This window comes from Poecilia reticulata, linkage group LG10, assembly GCF_000633615.1.
Source record: "Poecilia reticulata strain Guanapo linkage group LG10, Guppy_female_1.0+MT, whole genome shotgun sequence".
Taxonomy (NCBI): Eukaryota; Metazoa; Chordata; class Actinopteri; order Cyprinodontiformes; family Poeciliidae; genus Poecilia; species Poecilia reticulata.
In genome coordinates, this window is record NC_024340.1 from 14,978,274 (window position 1) to 14,996,871 (window position 18,598).

An 18,598-nucleotide genomic window follows, 5' to 3' on the forward strand; every position below is an offset into this window, starting at 1 on the left:
TTTTCACATTCAATTCAGGTGCCACAATTTATTATTGGAAACAGGAACCAGGAATTGATAAAGCATGTCATAGTTTGCTGGTTATGACAGCACTTTTTTTTTTTTTTTTTACCAACAAGGACATGACAAATTTTACATTTTGGTGAAATATCTTTATTTTATTCCATGTGATAGGCCTACACTTGTGTTTCAGTAACTCTCCTTTTTATACATAAGATAAGTAATAGTACATTATTCACACAAACATTGCTAAACACGAGTAGACATCATATTTCAAATAGACAGACACAATTCAGAATAGCACAAAGCTGAGTATTTAGTCAGTGAGAAGTAATAGAAGAGCTGCTCAAGATAAACTGTTTGTTCGTGAAGTAAATAAATACCTAAAACCTTCGAGTCCGTTTCAAAACGCCCACAATCCCAAACAAGCAACATCAAATGACCAGTGTCCTTTGTTGTGCTCTGGCTAGTTAATTTTATTAATAGACCGTGTGTGTGTGTGTGTGTGTGTGTGTGTGTGTGTGTGTGTTGAAGCGGTGCCGACTTATAAATGCCACCTTTACGCGGAGCTCTAGCGGAGACACAATAAATAAAGCAAACCTCCAACATGCGTGGCAGCGTCTGTACTTTTGGTCAAGCTCAAGAAGGTCATCTGTAAGTCCAAGTTACAAAATAAATAAATGCATAAAACCAAAACGGTCCCACGCAGGCAATAGCAACACAATAAAGGATGCTGCAACTAACTTCTGTGCACCGTTTATTTTTATTTTTTTACAGCGAGGGTGTTAGTAAGCCGTATCTGAGGACGTCTATCTACCTAACAACTCTACAAAAACAACTAGTGAAGCCATGAACCAGTCAACAGGCTCCTCTGATAATTTACAATATTGTGGCTTGATTCAGTGCACAACATGGTGAACAAACAAGCAAGGCATCTGTGTTCTTATCCATAGAAATCCTGCATGGTGAGCATGCTGCATGTTCTTACAATAGTGTGATCAGCACAACACGAACTATCGGTGACGTGGCAGCTACCTCACAGAGCGACCAGACTCTCCACCAGTAGCTTCCTCAGATGTGTAACGTTAGTATGCGGGCAGCAAATTTAACAACACTGAAAGCTGATAGAGTTTTAACGCACAGCTTAGGGTTAGTAACCAAATATTTCCCTTTCATGAAACTCCCTCATTACTTTTTAACTCGTCCTTTTAAATTTTGACTGATTTGGTCACAACTGGTGAATTTGGCAGCTTTGACAGAGAGAGAGAGAGAGAGAAAGAGAGAGAGAGAGAGAAAACTGCTCCACTTGTCTTTAATGTGAAAGCCTAAGTTTAGTCAGATAGATCATGGCTTGAAATGATGTACAGTTATGTTTGTACTTCCTCAAAATGTGACAGGAAATATGAAAAAATGATCTGTCCGAGAGATAAAACGTTTCTTCCTTAAATAAAAATAATAAAAAGGGGCTGAGAATTAAACCTCGCAGTCATTTACATATTCCAAAGCAACTTTACAACAACGAGAGAAACAGCACTAACATCCTGGACTGTGCATAAAGTCAAGAGCAGTTAGCTATGTCAGTCTGCAGTCCTATATAATGCCATGCAACTGGATGAAAATCTGAACAGGTTTAACTTATTTGTCGTTTTTAAACATTTGTTTCTGAACTATATTCCCCAAGATAATCAGATTCATTACAGTAATGCACATCCACACGGTTACTCTGAAAAGTCACTGAGTTGAGAAGAGGAGGAAAACAAAAACCAAACCATAAAAAAAATAAAAAGATAGGTCCTCCGTCCCAGTGGCAGGGTGCCATGGGTGGAGAGTGGCCACTGAGAGACAAGCTGTTGGTGGGGAGGAAACAGGCTGGGTGGGGCGAGGTGTACTAGCAGGAGCAGCTGCTCTCGGTCACAGTCATCTCTGGCTGTTTCTCCAATTTGATGTCGATCACTGGGAGAAGCTGAGTTAAGCAACCATGACTCAGATTCTCAAGAGCACACTTTATCACATCATCTGACCCAACCTCTGGGTTTTAAACGCCACCCATCTGGTTGGACCGTTGCATATTGGGTAATTTTGCTTGTGTCCTTATCTTACCTAATTTTTTAAAAAGCCACTTTGAGTGAAGTTTCTCAATACTCTTCAAAATAAGAGTCCCCTTTTTAAAGATAATCTGTGGAAAAAAAGGAGCTTCTCATGAAAACGTTTCAAAGTAATGTTTTTTATGGTTATTTCTTAAAATGTTTGCAGATTACTTGATTTAAAGCCATAAAATGAAGCATTTGGGCCAAACTCAGCAACAAAATATTAATAAATAAATATGTGTGAATGGGAATGACTGAATTTACTGTAAAGTTTCTTTGAGTGTCCTAAAAAACGCTATACAAATCAATTCATTTTAATATTATATAATGCTGGGCTGTACCCACCAAGTGGTAGCCACCATCAAAACTTATTTTTTCAAAAACTACTTCTTAAATTTAGACAAGATGATGACTATCCATATCCAAACTGAATTACAACTAAAAGAGTAACTATATTCTTCAGCTCTGAAGAATCTAAATTAATGAGTTACAACATTAACAAAGTATCTTTGAACCTGAATTTGAAATATCAGCCTAAAACTGCTGCAGTAAATTACTCCCGGATTAATTAAGGGGAAGGAAACATGTTTTCACAAAAAGGTTGCTTATCGCCACGTTTTCTGTAAAATATGTTGTGCATGTTATGATGATTGTTTTGTGGAAAGTATCATGAAAAGGATACTGTCCTCTTTGCTTTTCTCTGGTGTGCTGTCCATCCCGGGCAACGCAGCAGCGACACGTCGGAACAGCTGCAAAACAAAGTCAATTAAATAACCAAACACATAAATCACATTTAGAACCAACTACTGCCGACACTGTCGAAGCTTAAAAATTAAATGGAAATCCAATTTGCTACTCATCTTTCAAAATTCAATAAATTCAGGTTGCTCAGCGAGTTTTAATATGATGATGTTTCTGGTGATTTTATACAAATGGTAACAATACTATCATTCTTCTGTAGACTCAGAAAAATATTTTAGGGGAATTTCACACAACTTTCCTAAATTTTTTTAGAGAATCTGCTATTAAATGAAAATCTTTTAGCCATCATATTAAAATGAACATGCAAACCAAACTAGAAGGATGAAAGCAGAACATTAGAAGATAGTTTCACACCAGAAATTCAGAGCAATTTACCTTAAAAAAAATAAAAATCACATGCAGAGATCTCCTAAATGTGTCAAACAGCATATTTACCAAAAGTACAGTTACTAATGTTACAGTTTTACCACAAACTTTTTATAATTACACTGTTCATAATTTATTTTGATAACAACAACATGGCATTATTTATTTAAGAACAGTTTCTTTTAGTTTCTTTGCTACAAATCCCCCAAAACATAAAAAAAAGTTTTCAACTTTACAGAAATGCAGCTGGAATCTCATATTTACATATAAAAACCCCCAAAAAAACATCATCTTCTTTCTCCCTTTCCGACATTAAATCAGACCGTTGACCGTTTTAGGACCATTTGAATTAAAAATATATACGTTTCTGCTTGGCAAATGCTACAGTAGTAAGAGAAATCTTTCCTTACTTTCTTTAAAACTAAAAGGTTTTATAGTATATAATACTTTAAATTAATTTACCTGGTAAAACCAAGGTGATTATGTCACAGGTTTGTATATGTCCATTTAATTCACAACATTTAAGTTGTGTGACTTGAACAGGAAATTAAACCAGCCAACATATCAGGAAGAGAACAGTCGACCCCCAGATGCCTGAAGTTTCCACGTTGGTCTCTTAAAATAATTATACACTCATAAAATAGAAGCCATTACTCCATAAGCAATATAAAAAATAACCAGATTACAGTTTCCAACTGTGCTAAAAGACAAAAACTTTATTTTTGGATGCTTTTTTTGGGTATCAAGTAAAAAATATATTGTCTGGCCTTAATGGCTATTGCTACATTTAAAGGAGGAGAGGGGAAGCTTGGTCTGTGTTGTGTGGAGTTCGTCACAAAGTCCTGATCGCAGTCACTTCAGAAAGAGATGAAGAGTTGTGAGAGTCTGGAAACCTGACTGAGCTACACCAGTTCAGTCAGGAGGAATGGGCCAAAACTCCAGCAAACTATTGAGAGAGGCTTCTGGAAAAATACCCAACATGTTTCACTCAGTTCTATGGAACTGCATAGAAATGTTTGAATTAGAAAATAGAAACTGTCTCATTTTAGCAGTTAGTAAAATGAAATAATTTTGGTAAACTTCAGTAACCTAAAACAGTCTGATTTAAGGTCAAGTTTTGTTTATTTGTTTAGTTGACATTTGGCTCTAGCTGTATTTAGAGCGATTCCTTCTTTCTGGAAAGTCAAACCAGCCAAAATACCAATGCATCAGTGCACCAGAGAAAATGATAGTAGAACCTCTAACAGCAAAATATGCTGAAGTGGAAAGGAAACAGATACAAGATCACAAGCTTTGCACGACAAGACAAGCACGAGCCAAGCTGTGGCGTCAGAGGAAACGGTGATGGGAGGAGTTACATGTTGACTGTGAGAGCAGAACTAGCCTGAAGAAACAGATATGCTACCTGTTTGACATTGTAGCCAGTCTTTGCGCTGGTTTCAATGAACATGACATTCAGTTCCTTAGCTCTCTGCTCGCCCTCCTCCGTGGTGATCTGTCTGCTCCGGCAGAAGCAGAGGTGGGGAGATGGACGAAAAGAAAGATATGGAAAGAAACATCGCAAAGAGGAAGAACCAAAAGGAGAAGAAATGAGGAAACAAGAAGAGCTCAACATAAGGGATTAGTTCACAACTGGGACAGACAAAAAGAGGTGAAGCTGAAAATTGAAGTCAAACAATTAAAGGAAAACATGGAGGGCTTTACATCCTGGAAATCACAGGCGGGTCTCCCTGCCCTACGACACGTTACGATCCGTTCAGAACCGTTTCAGGGTTGCACCTGCAGCTGCTGAACACCAACCTGTTTGACGTTATAGCCCGCCTTGGCACTGGTCTCTATGTACATCACATTGAGCTCACGCGCTTTCCTCTCTGCCGCCTCAACAGAAACTTGCCTGCCATGGTCCCAGGGAGGAAAAAGCGGGGAGCAAAAATATGGTGGAGAGGAGTGTTGAGGGATAAACATGCATGGAAACGAAAGAAAAAAGCAAAATCAAAATGACAAGGATCAAAACAAAACATAACAGACATGGAAATCATAAGTATGGCAGTGAAAAAAAGTATAAAAACAAAGGGGGAGAACAGAAATATGCTCAAAATATACAAAATAAAAAATACTTGAACCAGTAATAAAAAAAAATAGAACAACTGGGTGAAGACAAACTGAAGGGAAGAACGCAGGGATCCCAGGCTTTGGCAAACGTCATTTACTGCTAAACAACTGGCTCTAAATAAATTACATTTCAGTTTAATGAGTGAAACTTAAATATTATATCAATACAACACACACAGTAGGGCTGGGCAATATGGCTTAAAAACAAAATCTACAATACTTTGAATAGTTGAATAGTTATTTTCTAAAATAGAAATAGCAAATGACTGAAAATACTTAAAAAAAGTGTTTTTTTATTTCAATCATCTCTTGTGTGAGTTGTATGATGAAATACTAAGGCCAGGCTACAAGCATTTATGTTTAATTATGAGCATATTGGCATAATATTAGCAGAATAAAGACGCAATTTTACCAGAAAAAGTTGTTTTAATGAGAAAACAAATGATAAAGTTGTCAAGATCAACATGACCAACTCAGTAAATCCATGATCGTTTCAAAATCCTGCTGCTGATAATTTAATTCTGATGTGTTAAAAAATTAAGTATTTCTATTAAATTCTTTATTCTCTTAATATTTCAACTGTGTTCTGGTAAAATTACAACTTTATTCTCATAACAAAAGAAAAAAGAAGAATCTTAGCCTGGTCCAAACACTCTGTCATAGAGTTGACTGTAAATTAAATTAAATAATCAGAAGCTGTATAACAATGTAATGCATGTCAAATAAGATAGCGAGCCTACAGAGTGAATTAGTGAGAAAAACCCCCACATTTTGTAAAAATTCTTTAAAATCCAAAAATCTCTGACTCAGAGTTGTGTAATTCAAGATTTTGCTTCGACAAAATTACCTGATGCAAATATGACATGGAGCTAATAAAATACTAATGTTGTCATGACTGTGTACCTTTTATCTGCCAAGTCTGTTTTGTTTCCAACAAGCATAATAATTACATCACTTCCCCTCTCTGTCCTCACATCATCAATCCATTTGGAGGTTTGCTGGAAAGAATTAAGATCTGCAAATAAAAACAAAACAAAGTTACTGTTCACATTAGCTCCTGCAAATCCAAAAGTCACAAAGTGTGTTCTTCTACACCTATTTAAACATAAGCATTGGTTGTTGTTGTTGTTTCACTTCAGGACAAAAGCCAGATCGATTTTATGAAAGCTGGAAGTCGTGTTAATGAGCAGAAATATTTTAGAGATGAAATATAAACATACAGAGAGAAAAGTTCTGAAAATATTGCAGAAATTAGAATAGATAAGACACAAAACAGCTTCCGTCCAATAGCTCTCGGCCCCAACAGGAAAGTTATAAGCACAGCCCTGACTCACTGGTGATGTCATAAACAACCACAGCAATGGTAGAGTCACGGATGTAGCTGGGAATTAGGCTACGAAAGCGCTCCTGTCCAGCAGTGTCCCAAAGCTGGAGCCGGACCTGAGGATTGGAACGTCGGGAGAAGAGGACAATAAGAGTAAAGAATAAAGAAAGCCCAGGAAAGAACAACAAGGTGGAGAACGGGACAGACATCAAAGGTCTGCTAGTGAAGCGGCGGAGAAAATTTTTATGAAGCGGCGGCGAGGAATCGTTTAAGTGCAGAAAGCTCAGAGATGACGACTGTTATGCATACAGGACATGTGAAAGAAAACCCGGCTGGATTGTTCTTTATCCGAGCCCGTGAAGCGACGCTGATAAGACACTTATTCTATCAGCCAGATTTAAAACAGCTGTCAGAGGCTTTGCTTTAGAATCACAGCTGATGCAAACAGTCTTGAAAATTATTTATTACTCCAAATGCTGGGATTTTTTGCCCTTCCACGTCATAAGCGAAGGACAATGAAAGAGGCAAGGCCATGATACCTACTGGCTATGTCATAAACCACCACAGCAGCCGCTGAGTCGCGGATGTAACTGGGGATGAGGCTGCGGAAACGTTCTTGTCCGGCTGTATCCCAGAGCTGCAGCCGAATCTGTGGCCAGCCGTGATACAAACGCGGCACCATGTGTGGGTGAATTTCATGAGCAAGCCAGGGGATGGAAAGGAAACAAAAATGTTTTGAAACGTAACGATGGGAACTAAAAAATGTGATCACAATTTTTTATTTTTTTTTCACAAATCAAAATGAATAACAAAAATCTAGGACAGTGCAACACCAAAATGTGAAATGATGAAATGGAAATAAATGGTGGCTACTGAACAGAGAGCAGATGCATGCTTTTTTCTTGGAGCTAAAGAACTCTACCAGTGGGAGTGATGAGAGCAGAAAACACAGGGCTTACCGTGCGATCTTCTAGGTACATGGTTTTTGACAAAAAGTCAATACCAATTGTTGCCTGTAAGAGAAGAATGGTGTAAATTAGCACAATCTATTAACATGCTTAGGAAATTAACATATTTCTCATCCAACACTGCAGATAAAAAAGAAAGTGTTATATTTTATTAAAATGTGTCAGCATGAGGACTGGTTTTCTACAATGCAAATACTTTCTTTCTCTCTCTTCCCTTCTACTCAACCAATTGTAAGAGTAATCGATACTAAAATATTCTTTTACAACAGCCCTACTTCATTTTAATTTTCAAATCAGATTTTTTGTATTTGGATTTAATTTGCCTGCTGTGTGAACATAGCCTTGGATTACCATTTTTTCCACAGCAAGTCAGATAATCAGTAAAAACATTCAAACCATGCGTAGTTTTTAATTTACCTGGTAAGTGTTGTCGAAACTGTCATACATAAACCTGGTGATGAGTGAGGTCTTCCCAACTGTACAGATAAACACACAATTTCACACACAATTTAGTGACAGTTGAAAAATTCAGGTAAAACAACAAAACCCAAATCATGCTGTTAAAATAGAGACCAGACATATATTTCTTGTGCCGTCGTTTTTAAAGAAGACAGGACCTTTTTGAACGTGAAGCTGCTAATTTGGGCTTGGTTTTCTTTCTGACTGAAACCCAGTGATTCTCTCCCAGTTTCCAACAATAAAGCAAAACACGATTGCTGGTTTGTTCTTGCCAAGAGTTAACTCGGCACACCCCAAACACACTCACACCAGACCCCAGTGTTTTGCATAATTTTGTTGCAGCTTATGTGCAATGCCACTATAAATGCATGCATTGATGCTGCTTACAAGCGGCCTCTGTTTTTACACAATGTATCGGGCTTTTTTTGGGCTTGTTTTCATAGAGCTGGTTGATCGTTTCTCTCGCGAGATCTAGCAATATCGGTGACAGCATTTGGGGAGTAAATTCAGCAGCGATGGGGAGTGAACTGCTGAACCCACACGCTGAGCTGGCAATAAGGGTGGAGCCACAAAATTTGGAAAATTTAAATGGCTAAACTTGGGATAAATGGTCCGCAATACGCCACTCTAAAGATAAAGCAATCAAAAATATTTCAAATATTAATATTGCGGTTGAGAGTGTCTGCCCCAAAGGACCAAGGATAACCGGCGAGGAAGAGGCCGACTAGTTAGCACACACTGGGCGACGTGGCTCTGGCAAATGCTGCCAGCTAATTATTAGCTATGTGCTAATGTAGCTAATAAATATACAAAACATTTATCTTGCTGACTTACAGAGACACTATTAGAAACATGAAATATTCCTCAAATAACTGTAAAACTCTCAAAAGTCTGACGCGGGCAGTAAAGACGCCATTATTAAATAACGTTTCTAGCACAGTTGGCTAACAAACTGCTTCTTACAGTGCTGTGTTAGCTACCATTAAACTGGTGGGATAGTACATTAGGAATTAACTACATGTTTGATTTAGTTAGACAACATGGCAATTACTTTTGAGTTAATCGACACATCAAAGCTGTTTCCATTATAGTTTGTTATTTTGTCCAACTGTAAGGTGTTTGGCTAGCTTAGCAGGAGAACTTAGCTACTCAATGACATCACCAATGTCGAAAAAACAAAAGTTTATCATCTTTCTCATCATTTCTACTCGCGAACATTTTAAAAACGCCTTCACCTACTTATTTAAAATAATATATCACTGTTAGTTTGTGATGCTGATGTGCAACTTTATCTTGTCAGCGAGTGACAAGCTAACGCGAAGCTAGCTGGTAAGCTAATCTTGACACTTCTTTCCACATTTCCTTAAATCTGACATTAACAGTTATTTAAAGAGCCTCGCTTACCGCTCTGTTCACCCAGAAAGACCAACTTAAATTTCCGCAGAGGGTTGCCAAACTCTCCGCCACCGGTCGTGGTTGACATTTTGTTAAAAAAAATATACAGCTAAAGTAGCAGAGTCGGCTAGTGATGTGATGTCTAGACTGGGGACCAAACCGAGAATCTTTATCCTGCACTAACCGAAGCTTTTGTTTTCTTAAACGCAGAACAGTGAAACAGCGCCACCAAGCGGCAACTGGGCAGAAACAGCAATATGGTAATATTCAGAATATATGTATATTATTAACATCTGTTAAATGTTAACTTAGCTTAAAATGTTAATTATCTGCTTTAGTTAGTTATTTAGTCAGTCGTGGATCTCACATAAAGAGAGATTTTGATATATGTAGAAATACTCGGTTTTCCAAATGCATAATTATACTAAGTATGCAACCAAATTATTTTCATTTTTAATTTCCATAAATTAAGAGTTTTCTTTAAATACAATTTAAATCAAATAACACCAGAATACAATAAAATGGAACAGGTTTTTTTTTAGTGTACTTGTTTATTTGTAAACAGAAGACATTTATCTCAGCTGCAAGTTTATTCGTTGCTCTAATGACACAAAAATCCACATTAATAACAAATTAAGGTCTGCATTTTTCTTTTATAGAGTCTGCAGACTCTATACTAAGGGACAATTAACAATTTTCCAGTTAAATATATTGACACTCAGAAAAAAGTTACACATACTTTTCCATAATTGAGCAGTGAGTGTAATTAACAGTAAAAAATTATATGTACATGGAAAATAGGAACATTGCTTTGCTTGTGTGAAACAGTGCTATTTGTGTTCTTCATCGGTGAAGAGTTCCTTGGTTTTCCCTGTTGATTTTCCTTTTTTTATGCTTCCACGGCATCAACTGCGATATCCGTTCTGTAAATAAAGTGGATACCAACATCATATGGAGCATATGTACAAAAATATTTACAAAAAAAAAGACTTTTGGTATTTTCACAATAAAATGCATGATGCTTCTTTTCCATTATTATTATTATAATTTATTTAATGCATTTAGTTAAAGTGGTTGCAAAGCTTTGATGTTTAGCATATATTCAAGTAAAATCATTTTTCAAACAAACACTTTTTTAAGTATGCAAATTTGATTTCAAACATGTAATTGCACCATAGATGCTTTTTTTTCATATTTTGGTGTATTGAAATGATCATGACTCTTGAATGAAGAACACCTAACTTGAACTGAGCTCACCTGGGCTAAATACACTTTTAATCTAATTAGCTGTGGTCCATAAAACACTCAGTCACACATGAGAAAAGCAAGCAGGAACATGCCCCTAATTCTACTTTTACACGAGAAAAAAGAGTTTTTGTACTTACATTTCTGCTCGATGAACCACAACGACATGCAGTAAATGGGACAAAAAGTGGAGATTGGTCATGTTAGTTATCGCTAAACATTTGATTTGCTAGTTGATGTAAAATATTCACTAACCAGCAGGTTTTGGGGACATCAGAGTTAAAGGAAGCTCCACGACAACATCACTGAAATGGAAAAGCTTTGTTGTTAGGAAAATACTGAAATGTGAAATATTAGAAGACAGAAAATGAGGGAAACTATTTACCTTCCCGTCAGGCCGCCGAGCAAACTTTTTAAAAGAGACACAATGAAGGAGAGTGAGCAACAAGGAAACGGTTGTGGTTTAACATTTTCTGTTCAGAGACGCCTTACCCTCCTCCAGACGTCGATACAGTAACTTTGACTTTGTAGTGGATGATGATTCCCTGCATCTCCTTCTCCCCTTGGCTCCTGCCAGGAGACAGGAATAGTTTACCTTTTTAGAGCTTGAGGATTTGTGTTAAGTGGATGACACAGTGTATATCTGCATCAGTGCCACTCATTAAGAGGATGAAAACCTGTCCTGGACACACACTAAGCTCCTTGGTTCAGTGAGAAAGTAGATTTGTCTTACAGCGTTGTGGATGCAAGGTTGGTGTCCTCGTCTTTCAGCTTCCCATCGACGGCAAGCCCTCGTTTTTCCTTGTTGTTGGACAGCAGGGGGGTAACTTGATAAGACTTCTCAAATGTAGAGTTTGCAGCTATATTCTCTCTGTATGATAAAGAGGAAATAAATCAGTTGCGATGCAAATGTAACCTTTTTGGTAACTTTAACGTGAAAAATGCAAATTATTTTGTCTATGACAGCATGTCAGATATAGCAAATAACATAGAAGTGAGTGTAATTAGCTTGGCTATCCTAGACAGATACATCTTTCCAATTACCATTGTAAACTGAATTTGATTGTTTAAGAATTAAAAAATGTCTATATTGCTGGATTATATTGCATTTTAACAGATTTCTGCTCGTCTTATAAAGTATCCTAGCCAACACTGTAGGTAATCTGCACTATATAAAGACATTGAGCTGAACAATAGTATTTAATTTGCTTATATTTTTATGCGTTACTTCCATATGTCTGTGAACATGCATGGGTAAAACCTCACGTAAACTCCTCGCAGCAGACCTCCTTGGTGTAGGTGTCAGATGAGTAGAGGACAACACTTGTTAGCTGATCCACTAAAGACAAACATTTCTACTGTCATTTATTTACTTATTTTAAAACATTTCTTCATCCTGCACCAGTTAAAAGTATCAGCTTTGTGGTGTTTCTTACCTGACACTTTGATTTTTTTGATAGTCTTTGAGGTTTCGTTGTTGACTTTCAGAATGACAGTGATCGGGTCTCCATGGTAGTAAATCTTAAGCACAACAATAGTGTTTTTTTTTGGAGTTACTCACTCAAAGCATTCAGTTTCCAGAATGCTAAACATCTTAGCATAAAAATGTAAGTGTACCTCTTTTTCCAGAGAGGCCTCCATGTGAATTGGTTTGTCGCTCATCATAAACTGTTTGGAGAGCTCGACCTTCGGTCCGGCTTTGTTCGTCGGTGCGAACTGTATTTTACGAATCATCAAGCGGCAGGTATCCCTGAGGGAAGCGAAGGTGCATTAATGCATGTGTGCATATGTTCTGTTGCATTGCAGGATGAAATAATAGAATCACCAGACAGAAAACCCACTTTTTGTCAATGACTTCGTCTGGATTGCTGGCTTCTTTGGCAATGTATGCTTTGACCTCAAAATCCACTCCACAGGCCTGCGACAGAAACTAGTCGGTTTAAATCGTAAGTACAAGCTTTGCATGGGCAAAAAATACATAAAAATATTGCAAAAGAAGAGTGGCTATGGTACCTTGCCATTATCATTCGGCCCTGGATGTAAAGAGACTGAGCATGGGAGATCTGTTGGCATCTGAAAAACGCACATCAGATTATGAACGTTGACAGTAATGAAAAAATACTAAATTCTGTAAAGTGAAATTTGCTACCTGGAAAGAGAAAGGACATCCTTGCTCTCCAACTTTTTTCAGGAGGGATTCCTGCATTGGTGTCTTAGTCGGGTTTCCATCGGCAGCCGGATACACCTGGACCTTCTTCATCCAGATGTCTCTCCTGAAGGAGAGTCCGATAACATCCAGGTCGTCACTTCCATAGCGGAAGGCGCAGGCGAGGTAGACAAACACTGCAGCGGAAAATGAGGACCAGTCCATCTTCATTAAATGCATTGATTATAACCTTATTGGCATTATTTGAGGTCTGAAAGCAACTGCAACGTTTTCATTATTTTGACCATTTCTCATTTTCTGCAAATAAATGCAGAATTTTTGTTTGGAATTTCAGAGACATGTTGTCAGTAGTTAATAAAATAAAAGAACAATTTTCATTTTACTCAAACATATACCTATAAAAGTATAATCGGAGAAACTGATCATTTTAAGTGGTCTCTTGAATTTTTCCAGAAGTGTATATTATATGTGACGAAATTACTAAGTAAGGCAACTTGTACTTATTCTAAAGACATTCTTATTTATATATATATATATTACACACATACAGAAACAAAATTAGAGCTTAATTTACATTTAAATGTCATTTGTAAAATGTAGACACAATTTTAGATTTATTACTCAATTGTTCTTGTTTAATAAAATGCATATCTTGGTGTATCATATTTAAACATCACTTTTCTTTTCTTTTTTATAAGATTACCTTTTCTTCCATTTAAACCAGAAGGGTCCACCTTAACGATCCCATCTGCAAAAAGAAATGATTAATTATTTAACAAATTATTTTCATTTCATCTGAAAGGAATATGTCGATGTATATAAACCCAAAATTATTCACACTCCTGGCAGATTTAGGTGTAAAATAATCTTTAATTTTACAAACATTTCTCTTCTGAATGGAGGTAAAATTAAAGTCTGTGATTGGCTCAGTTCGAGTCCATGAAAACCTGAGAAAGGAGCAAAAGATGAGGGTGATGGCAGTGAGGCTTCCCAACCCTAAAGGGTAAATAATCAAAATACCAGTTGAGACATGCAAAAAGACGGTCAGAAATGATAATAGCAAGATTGCTGTTATGCTAACATTCTTCCAATCAATCCATTGATCATGCAATGCCTTGCATCATGAAGGCGTAGCATCATGCCTTCATGCTGCAATTTTCAAAACTGACGCAACTTTTACTTTGTTTTATTATCTTTTAAGTCTCATTTGCTAGCAGAAACAAACTTCTTGACAGATTGAGAATAATTTTATATCTAATTTTCCCAGGCATATGAATAATTCTGAGTTTAACTGCAGAGAGTATGTTGCATTAACCACAAAACACACCAACTACGTCGACACGATCCACGTGGTCCACAAAGTCTCTCTTCCCCAAGTACAAGGCAATCTAGCAGAAACAAATAAAAACAGTCAGTCCTCTGCCAATATTCCTAAATATTGGAAATTTTAACTGTGGAAGCTGGAAAATGAGATAAAAACAATGGCATTATTAGCCCAAAGGTGGCCTCGTTATTTTTAAAACGACTCACGGTTCCGTGCCCGCAGGTCTTCTTATACACTCTGAAAGGAAAAACAAAAGGAAAAAACAATGAATCAAACTTTACTGCAAACATCAATCATTTCACCTCACTATTATTTACAGCTATTAATCAACTTAATTGTTGTAGCAATTTAAATGAAAGCGTTTTTTACTATTTTTACACAAAAGCATGTTTTATCTGTGACTTTATAAGTCGGTAGACTGTTGCATTATAAATCTTAAATGCTCAATTCTGACTTTATTCTGGACATTGCGTTAAATCTGACATGAGGTCAATAAGAGAAATGGTATAAAAAATAAAACAATTACAAATCTCTGAAGTTTGATATCTCTTTGCTCTGTGCATATGCTGTAAACAACAACGTAATCCTTAAGTTGTGTTTGCCACTTTCATGTATTTGCGAAGTAATCCTGTTTAATCCCCCCATTTGTCTTGTAAATCTCTCTTCCAAGATTAAATCCACATAATCCACCTTAATAAGGGTTTATCTATATCCCGGACAAATGATTACAAAATTGTAAAATAACGAAAGTGTTACAAGAGCGAATTAGATGTCAGTATGTTACAGTTAAGCCAGTTATCTTGGTTCTTGTTTCTTTAATCCCTGCATCAGCTGCTTTTTCTGATTTTGAGTGAACAACAAAGCAACAGATTATAATCTACTTTCAACTTCTGCTTAAAAATAGAACAAGAAGTATTAAGGCTTTTTGTTTTTATTTCAAAATAAACCTAATTTCTGTCACTTAAGCACATAAATATTAAGCTTTCTTCTCAAATGCTTTGTGTTTATATATAAAGTCTAAAGTATCTGTATTTCAGAGCTTTTGTGTAATTTTCAGCAGATTAATAAATAACTGACTTACTTTGACATGACTGCACCTTTCTGCAAAGAATCCTTTCTGCAAAGAATAAAGATACAGCGGTTTGGTTGCAAAGATGTGTGACAAAAGATATTGAAGGAGCAACAGGAATTTGAGGACATTCATGGTTTTCTTGTGAGTTCAGTAAAAAAAAATCTCGACATTTGTCTCTAAAATATCACTGCAGAGTCTCTTTCCTTTTAATGTTTGCAGTTCAGTCTTATAAAATAACCCAGAAAGCATCACTTCAGCTTGCCATAATCTTGTCTTATAAAGATGTTCAGGTATTCTCTTGTCACAAAATGAAATTTAACTCATCAAATGTCTACTGTCTATAAATTTGGACTTCTTTGTGTCTCAGTCTTTGTCTTGAAAGGTGCAGAAGCTGACTTACCGTGTCTTCGGCTCCACCAGCGACTCTTCTCCGCTTCCTTCTCTAATCCGTCACAGTTGATGGAGAGCGAATGCCAATCAGTGCCGTGCGCTTTGCTTTTATACGGTGACCCCCGCCAACCTTGGAGCCCTCTCTTCAGCTTACCCAGCGGCTGTTTTGGAGCAAATCTGATTAATTCGTTACAACACTACTGTTTTAGTCTGCTGCACAGTTAAAAATAATCATTGTGTGTGCAAGTCGAAGAGAATAGGCTCAGGGGCCGAGAAAGAGGTCATTTTCTACTGTAAAAGTAGTCCAGGAATATTTTTAGATTATTTGGTTTTGAACTATATGTGCTTTATATTAACTCTGAAATTGTTAAATATGCTAATAGATAAACAAATGGGCAGGCAGAAACATACCAAAGTCATTTAAGCTTTTTGATAATGATTGCTAAAGCGGTAACAGTCTGGAGGGTGAATTTTATTTGATCGAACAAGAATCAACCAGTCAACTTTATTTGTATAAGACATTTCGGCAACGAGGAGGTTCAAGGTGCTTTATATAATAAAAACACAAAATTACAAAGTTATAAAGAAAAAAAACATACAATCAGTAAAGAAGAGGAATGTGGAAAGTGCATACTGCAGTATTTACTTCCAATATTTTCTAAAAGAGAAGGGAACTTCATTTTTACATGAATAATTTGGCTTGTGCCTCAGATTCTTATTTTACAAATTCACTTCTAAATCCAATGCCTCATGTACAAGAATCTTACATCATTTTTACCGTTTTGATTTAATTCCATTTCCAAGGCAAAAAAAATCATCAGATTATTTTCACACATGCCTTTGAAGACGTTTAAACCCGAGTCTGGATCCCTGTGAGCGGGTTCCAAGGATTTCCCTTCCTCATAGCTTAGACAGAGTGGTATTAGTTGGATTTGAGTTGTTGTGGAAGGCAGGACAACAGATGGCTCTTCTCCCCGGCTCGATGCAGTCTGGGCTCATGGTCGGTTTGCAGAAATGACCTCTTGGCTTAATGCTCTGCCATAAGTCATAAGGATTTACAGCTAGCATCAGTGGTACTACAAAATCCTTAACGTTATGGTTATGAAAAAGGTTAGCTAACTCATGACATCCTGTGAAAATTATTTTTGGTCTTTTGTAACAGATGTAAAAAAAATGAGACAGAATAAAGGAAGCGTTTTGAAGTTACATTGTAGAACTGAAGATGTGGCTTCAGGTTAAAATAAGATGTCTTCTTATTAGTTTGCTACGTTAAGTTATTTTTGTAGCTTTCATCTTTATTTGAACTATAAAGAGACACATCAGTTTGATTGGGAAGTGCATGTTTTATTTCATTTAGATGGTCAGAACAAGATTAAATAGATTAAAACAGTTTTTATTTTGGTAAATTGATTTGAAATTGTTTTTAAATTGTTTGATAAGTTGAATTAATTATAAAGCCCGACTGAAATATGACTTAATTTTGATCTTAAAAGTTACTTCCGGGTGTATTTGGTCAAAATGGATTAATGAAAAATAAAACTATCTAAAAAAAAAGTCTCAAATCTAATAAATTAAAGTGAACAGGTCTTTTGTCATGTAAGGTCAAACAGGGCACAACATAGGTGATGACGCAAATATTTTAATCCACGGATCCGCCCGTCTACCAGCAGTTTGTTTGTTCAGACTTACAGACAAAGAAACAGACTGAAGCAATTAGGAAGAATTTCTTAACTAATAATAGATAAATTCAGAAAGATGTACACAACTATTGCCAAGCAATATTTTTCAGTAAAATGCTTGTTTTTTTAGATTGATACTCATTTCACGTTGTTTTTGATATCTTAAGAAAGATTCAACTTCTTGGTTAAATGTAAATAATTTTATGTCAAAATCTCTTGTTGGTTTCAATCATTTTGAGCTTTACTGTTAATTCACCATTAGCCGTTCTGAAACCAGATGACCAAATATTGCTGGTTTTTTTTTTCTTTGACTTGCTATTCGTTTCAGCAAAATCTTCCTCAATAAAAAAATAGAAGAGAATAGGACATAAACAGCCTTTATTGTCCCGCAAAGGGAAAATTCAGATGTAACATCAGCAACAGATATAAAGGTTCACACAAAACGTTTTTAAAGGGGCAGTATTAGGTAAAAATCTAAATTTTTTGAGAATTACATGATGTTGTAATGTTATCCCCGCATCACAAACATACCTGAAGGGATGTTTTGATTCTTTCATGCATGTTTGAGAAATCCTTTAATCACCATGGCAATCATTCAGCTGGTCAAAACGCCTGGGTGGACCTAGCCCCGCCTTCAAAGCAAGACTCCTCCTCGGAGATGCAGTTTCCAAGCCCTTCCCCACTCAGCTCCTTCAGACTAGCCAGCAGCAATTAGCAAATACCTGGTGGAAACTTCAGAGCTCATTACAGGAGCTGGTAAAAACGTTGTTAAAGAGTTAATAGAGGAGCTATAAAGTGATGACCGACTGAAAGTGGAGTTTCAGAAAGAGCAGAAGTTTTTAAAGAGACAGAGGCCCAATGTGAAGTGAAATTTCTTTTATGTCACGTTTGATATATGTCGCATTTTTACAACAACTGAAGGTTAACATAGTTACTTGATTGTGCCTTTTATGGGTACTATGTATGTACCTGAGAAATACATAATACTGCCCCTTTAAATTCTTAAAAGCAATATATAAAAAGCAAGATTGACAACAATAATAATGTAGCCCTGGGGTTTGGAGAACCATAAGAAGTGGGGGTTTATGTCTTCCGATATGTAACTGGGGTTAAGAATGGGTAATGGAGTTACATAAATGTATATTTTGGTGATTTACCTATTGTAAAGTACGGAGAGGGATGATTTCCTGTGTCCGAGAGTAACTGAGATTTACGAGGTGCAGTGAAGTGTACGGGGGGGAAGAGAGA

General features: G+C 36.6%; 2 protein-coding genes and 1 long non-coding RNA gene across 8 annotated transcripts; 1 reads left to right on the plus strand and 2 right to left on the minus strand.

Moving 5' to 3' along the window:
- Positions 1–130: 130 nt before the first annotated feature.
- rab41 (RAB41, member RAS oncogene family) lies at positions 131–9,661 on the minus strand. 5 transcript variants are annotated; one of them, XM_008420753.2, is made up of 8 exons: positions 9,483–9,661; positions 8,037–8,095; positions 7,611–7,664; positions 7,195–7,300; positions 6,231–6,342; positions 5,016–5,109; positions 2,770–2,836; positions 131–1,953 (listed from the first exon to the last, which is right to left on the minus strand). In XM_008420753.2, exons 1-8 carry the CDS (start codon positions 9,559–9,561, stop codon positions 1,889–1,891), a joined length of 636 nt encoding a protein of 211 aa, XP_008418975.1. In that variant the 5' UTR covers positions 9,562–9,661; the 3' UTR covers positions 131–1,888. The 5 variants fall into 5 exon arrangements, 4 of the variants coding, with proteins under 4 accessions (XP_008418975.1, XP_008418973.1, XP_008418974.1 ...); XM_008420751.2 differs by lacking the exon at positions 7,195–7,300 and adding an exon at positions 6,662–6,767 and having other exon boundaries at positions 9,483–9,660; XM_008420752.2 differs by lacking the exon at positions 5,016–5,109 and adding an exon at positions 4,621–4,714 and having other exon boundaries at positions 9,483–9,660.
- On the plus strand, positions 8,140–12,602 carry LOC103471622 (uncharacterized). The gene is made up of 3 exons (XR_534688.2): positions 8,140–9,407; positions 9,684–9,733; positions 12,525–12,602. It is a non-coding gene; the product is annotated as an uncharacterized LOC103471622 (long non-coding RNA).
- On the minus strand, positions 10,014–15,770 carry arr3b (arrestin 3b, retinal (X-arrestin)). Of its 2 annotated transcripts, none has more exons than XM_008420755.2 (17): positions 15,682–15,770; positions 15,291–15,326; positions 14,416–14,446; positions 14,213–14,273; positions 13,589–13,633; positions 12,868–13,061; positions 12,732–12,791; positions 12,560–12,648; positions 12,336–12,468; positions 12,155–12,239; positions 11,985–12,057; positions 11,452–11,589; positions 11,211–11,288; positions 11,104–11,127; positions 10,974–11,023; positions 10,859–10,862; positions 10,014–10,396 (listed from the first exon to the last, which is right to left on the minus strand). In XM_008420755.2, the coding sequence occupies exons 2-17, from the start codon at positions 15,296–15,298 to the stop codon at positions 10,363–10,365; spliced, it is 1,107 nt and encodes a 368-aa protein (XP_008418977.1). In that variant the 5' UTR covers positions 15,299–15,326; positions 15,682–15,770; the 3' UTR covers positions 10,014–10,362. The 2 variants fall into 2 exon arrangements, with proteins under 2 accessions (XP_008418977.1, XP_008418978.1); XM_008420756.2 differs by having other exon boundaries at positions 12,560–12,636; positions 15,682–15,768.
- Between the last annotated feature and the right edge of the window lie 2,828 nt (positions 15,771–18,598).

Coding starts and splice junctions, on each gene's coding strand:
- rab41 (XM_008420753.2), bottom strand. CDS start 9,561: ATGTCAACCACGACCGGTGGCGGAGAGTTTGGCAACCCTCTGCGGAAA. Junction 7,665..8,036: donor GTTTCGACAACACTTACCAG/GTAAATTAAAAA, acceptor CTTCTCTTACAG/GCAACAATTGGTATTGACTT. Junction 6,343..7,194: donor GGTGGTTTATGACATAGCCA/GTAGGTATCATG, acceptor TTTTATTTGCAG/ATCTTAATTCTTTCCAGCAA.
- arr3b (XM_008420755.2), bottom strand. Junction 13,062..13,588: donor TGGTTTAAATGGAAGAAAAG/GTAATCTTATAA, acceptor TTTCCGCTGCAG/TGTTTGTCTACCTCGCCTGC. Junction 12,792..12,867: donor GATGTCCTTTCTCTTTCCAG/GTAGCAAATTTC, acceptor TGCGTTTTTCAG/ATGCCAACAGATCTCCCATG.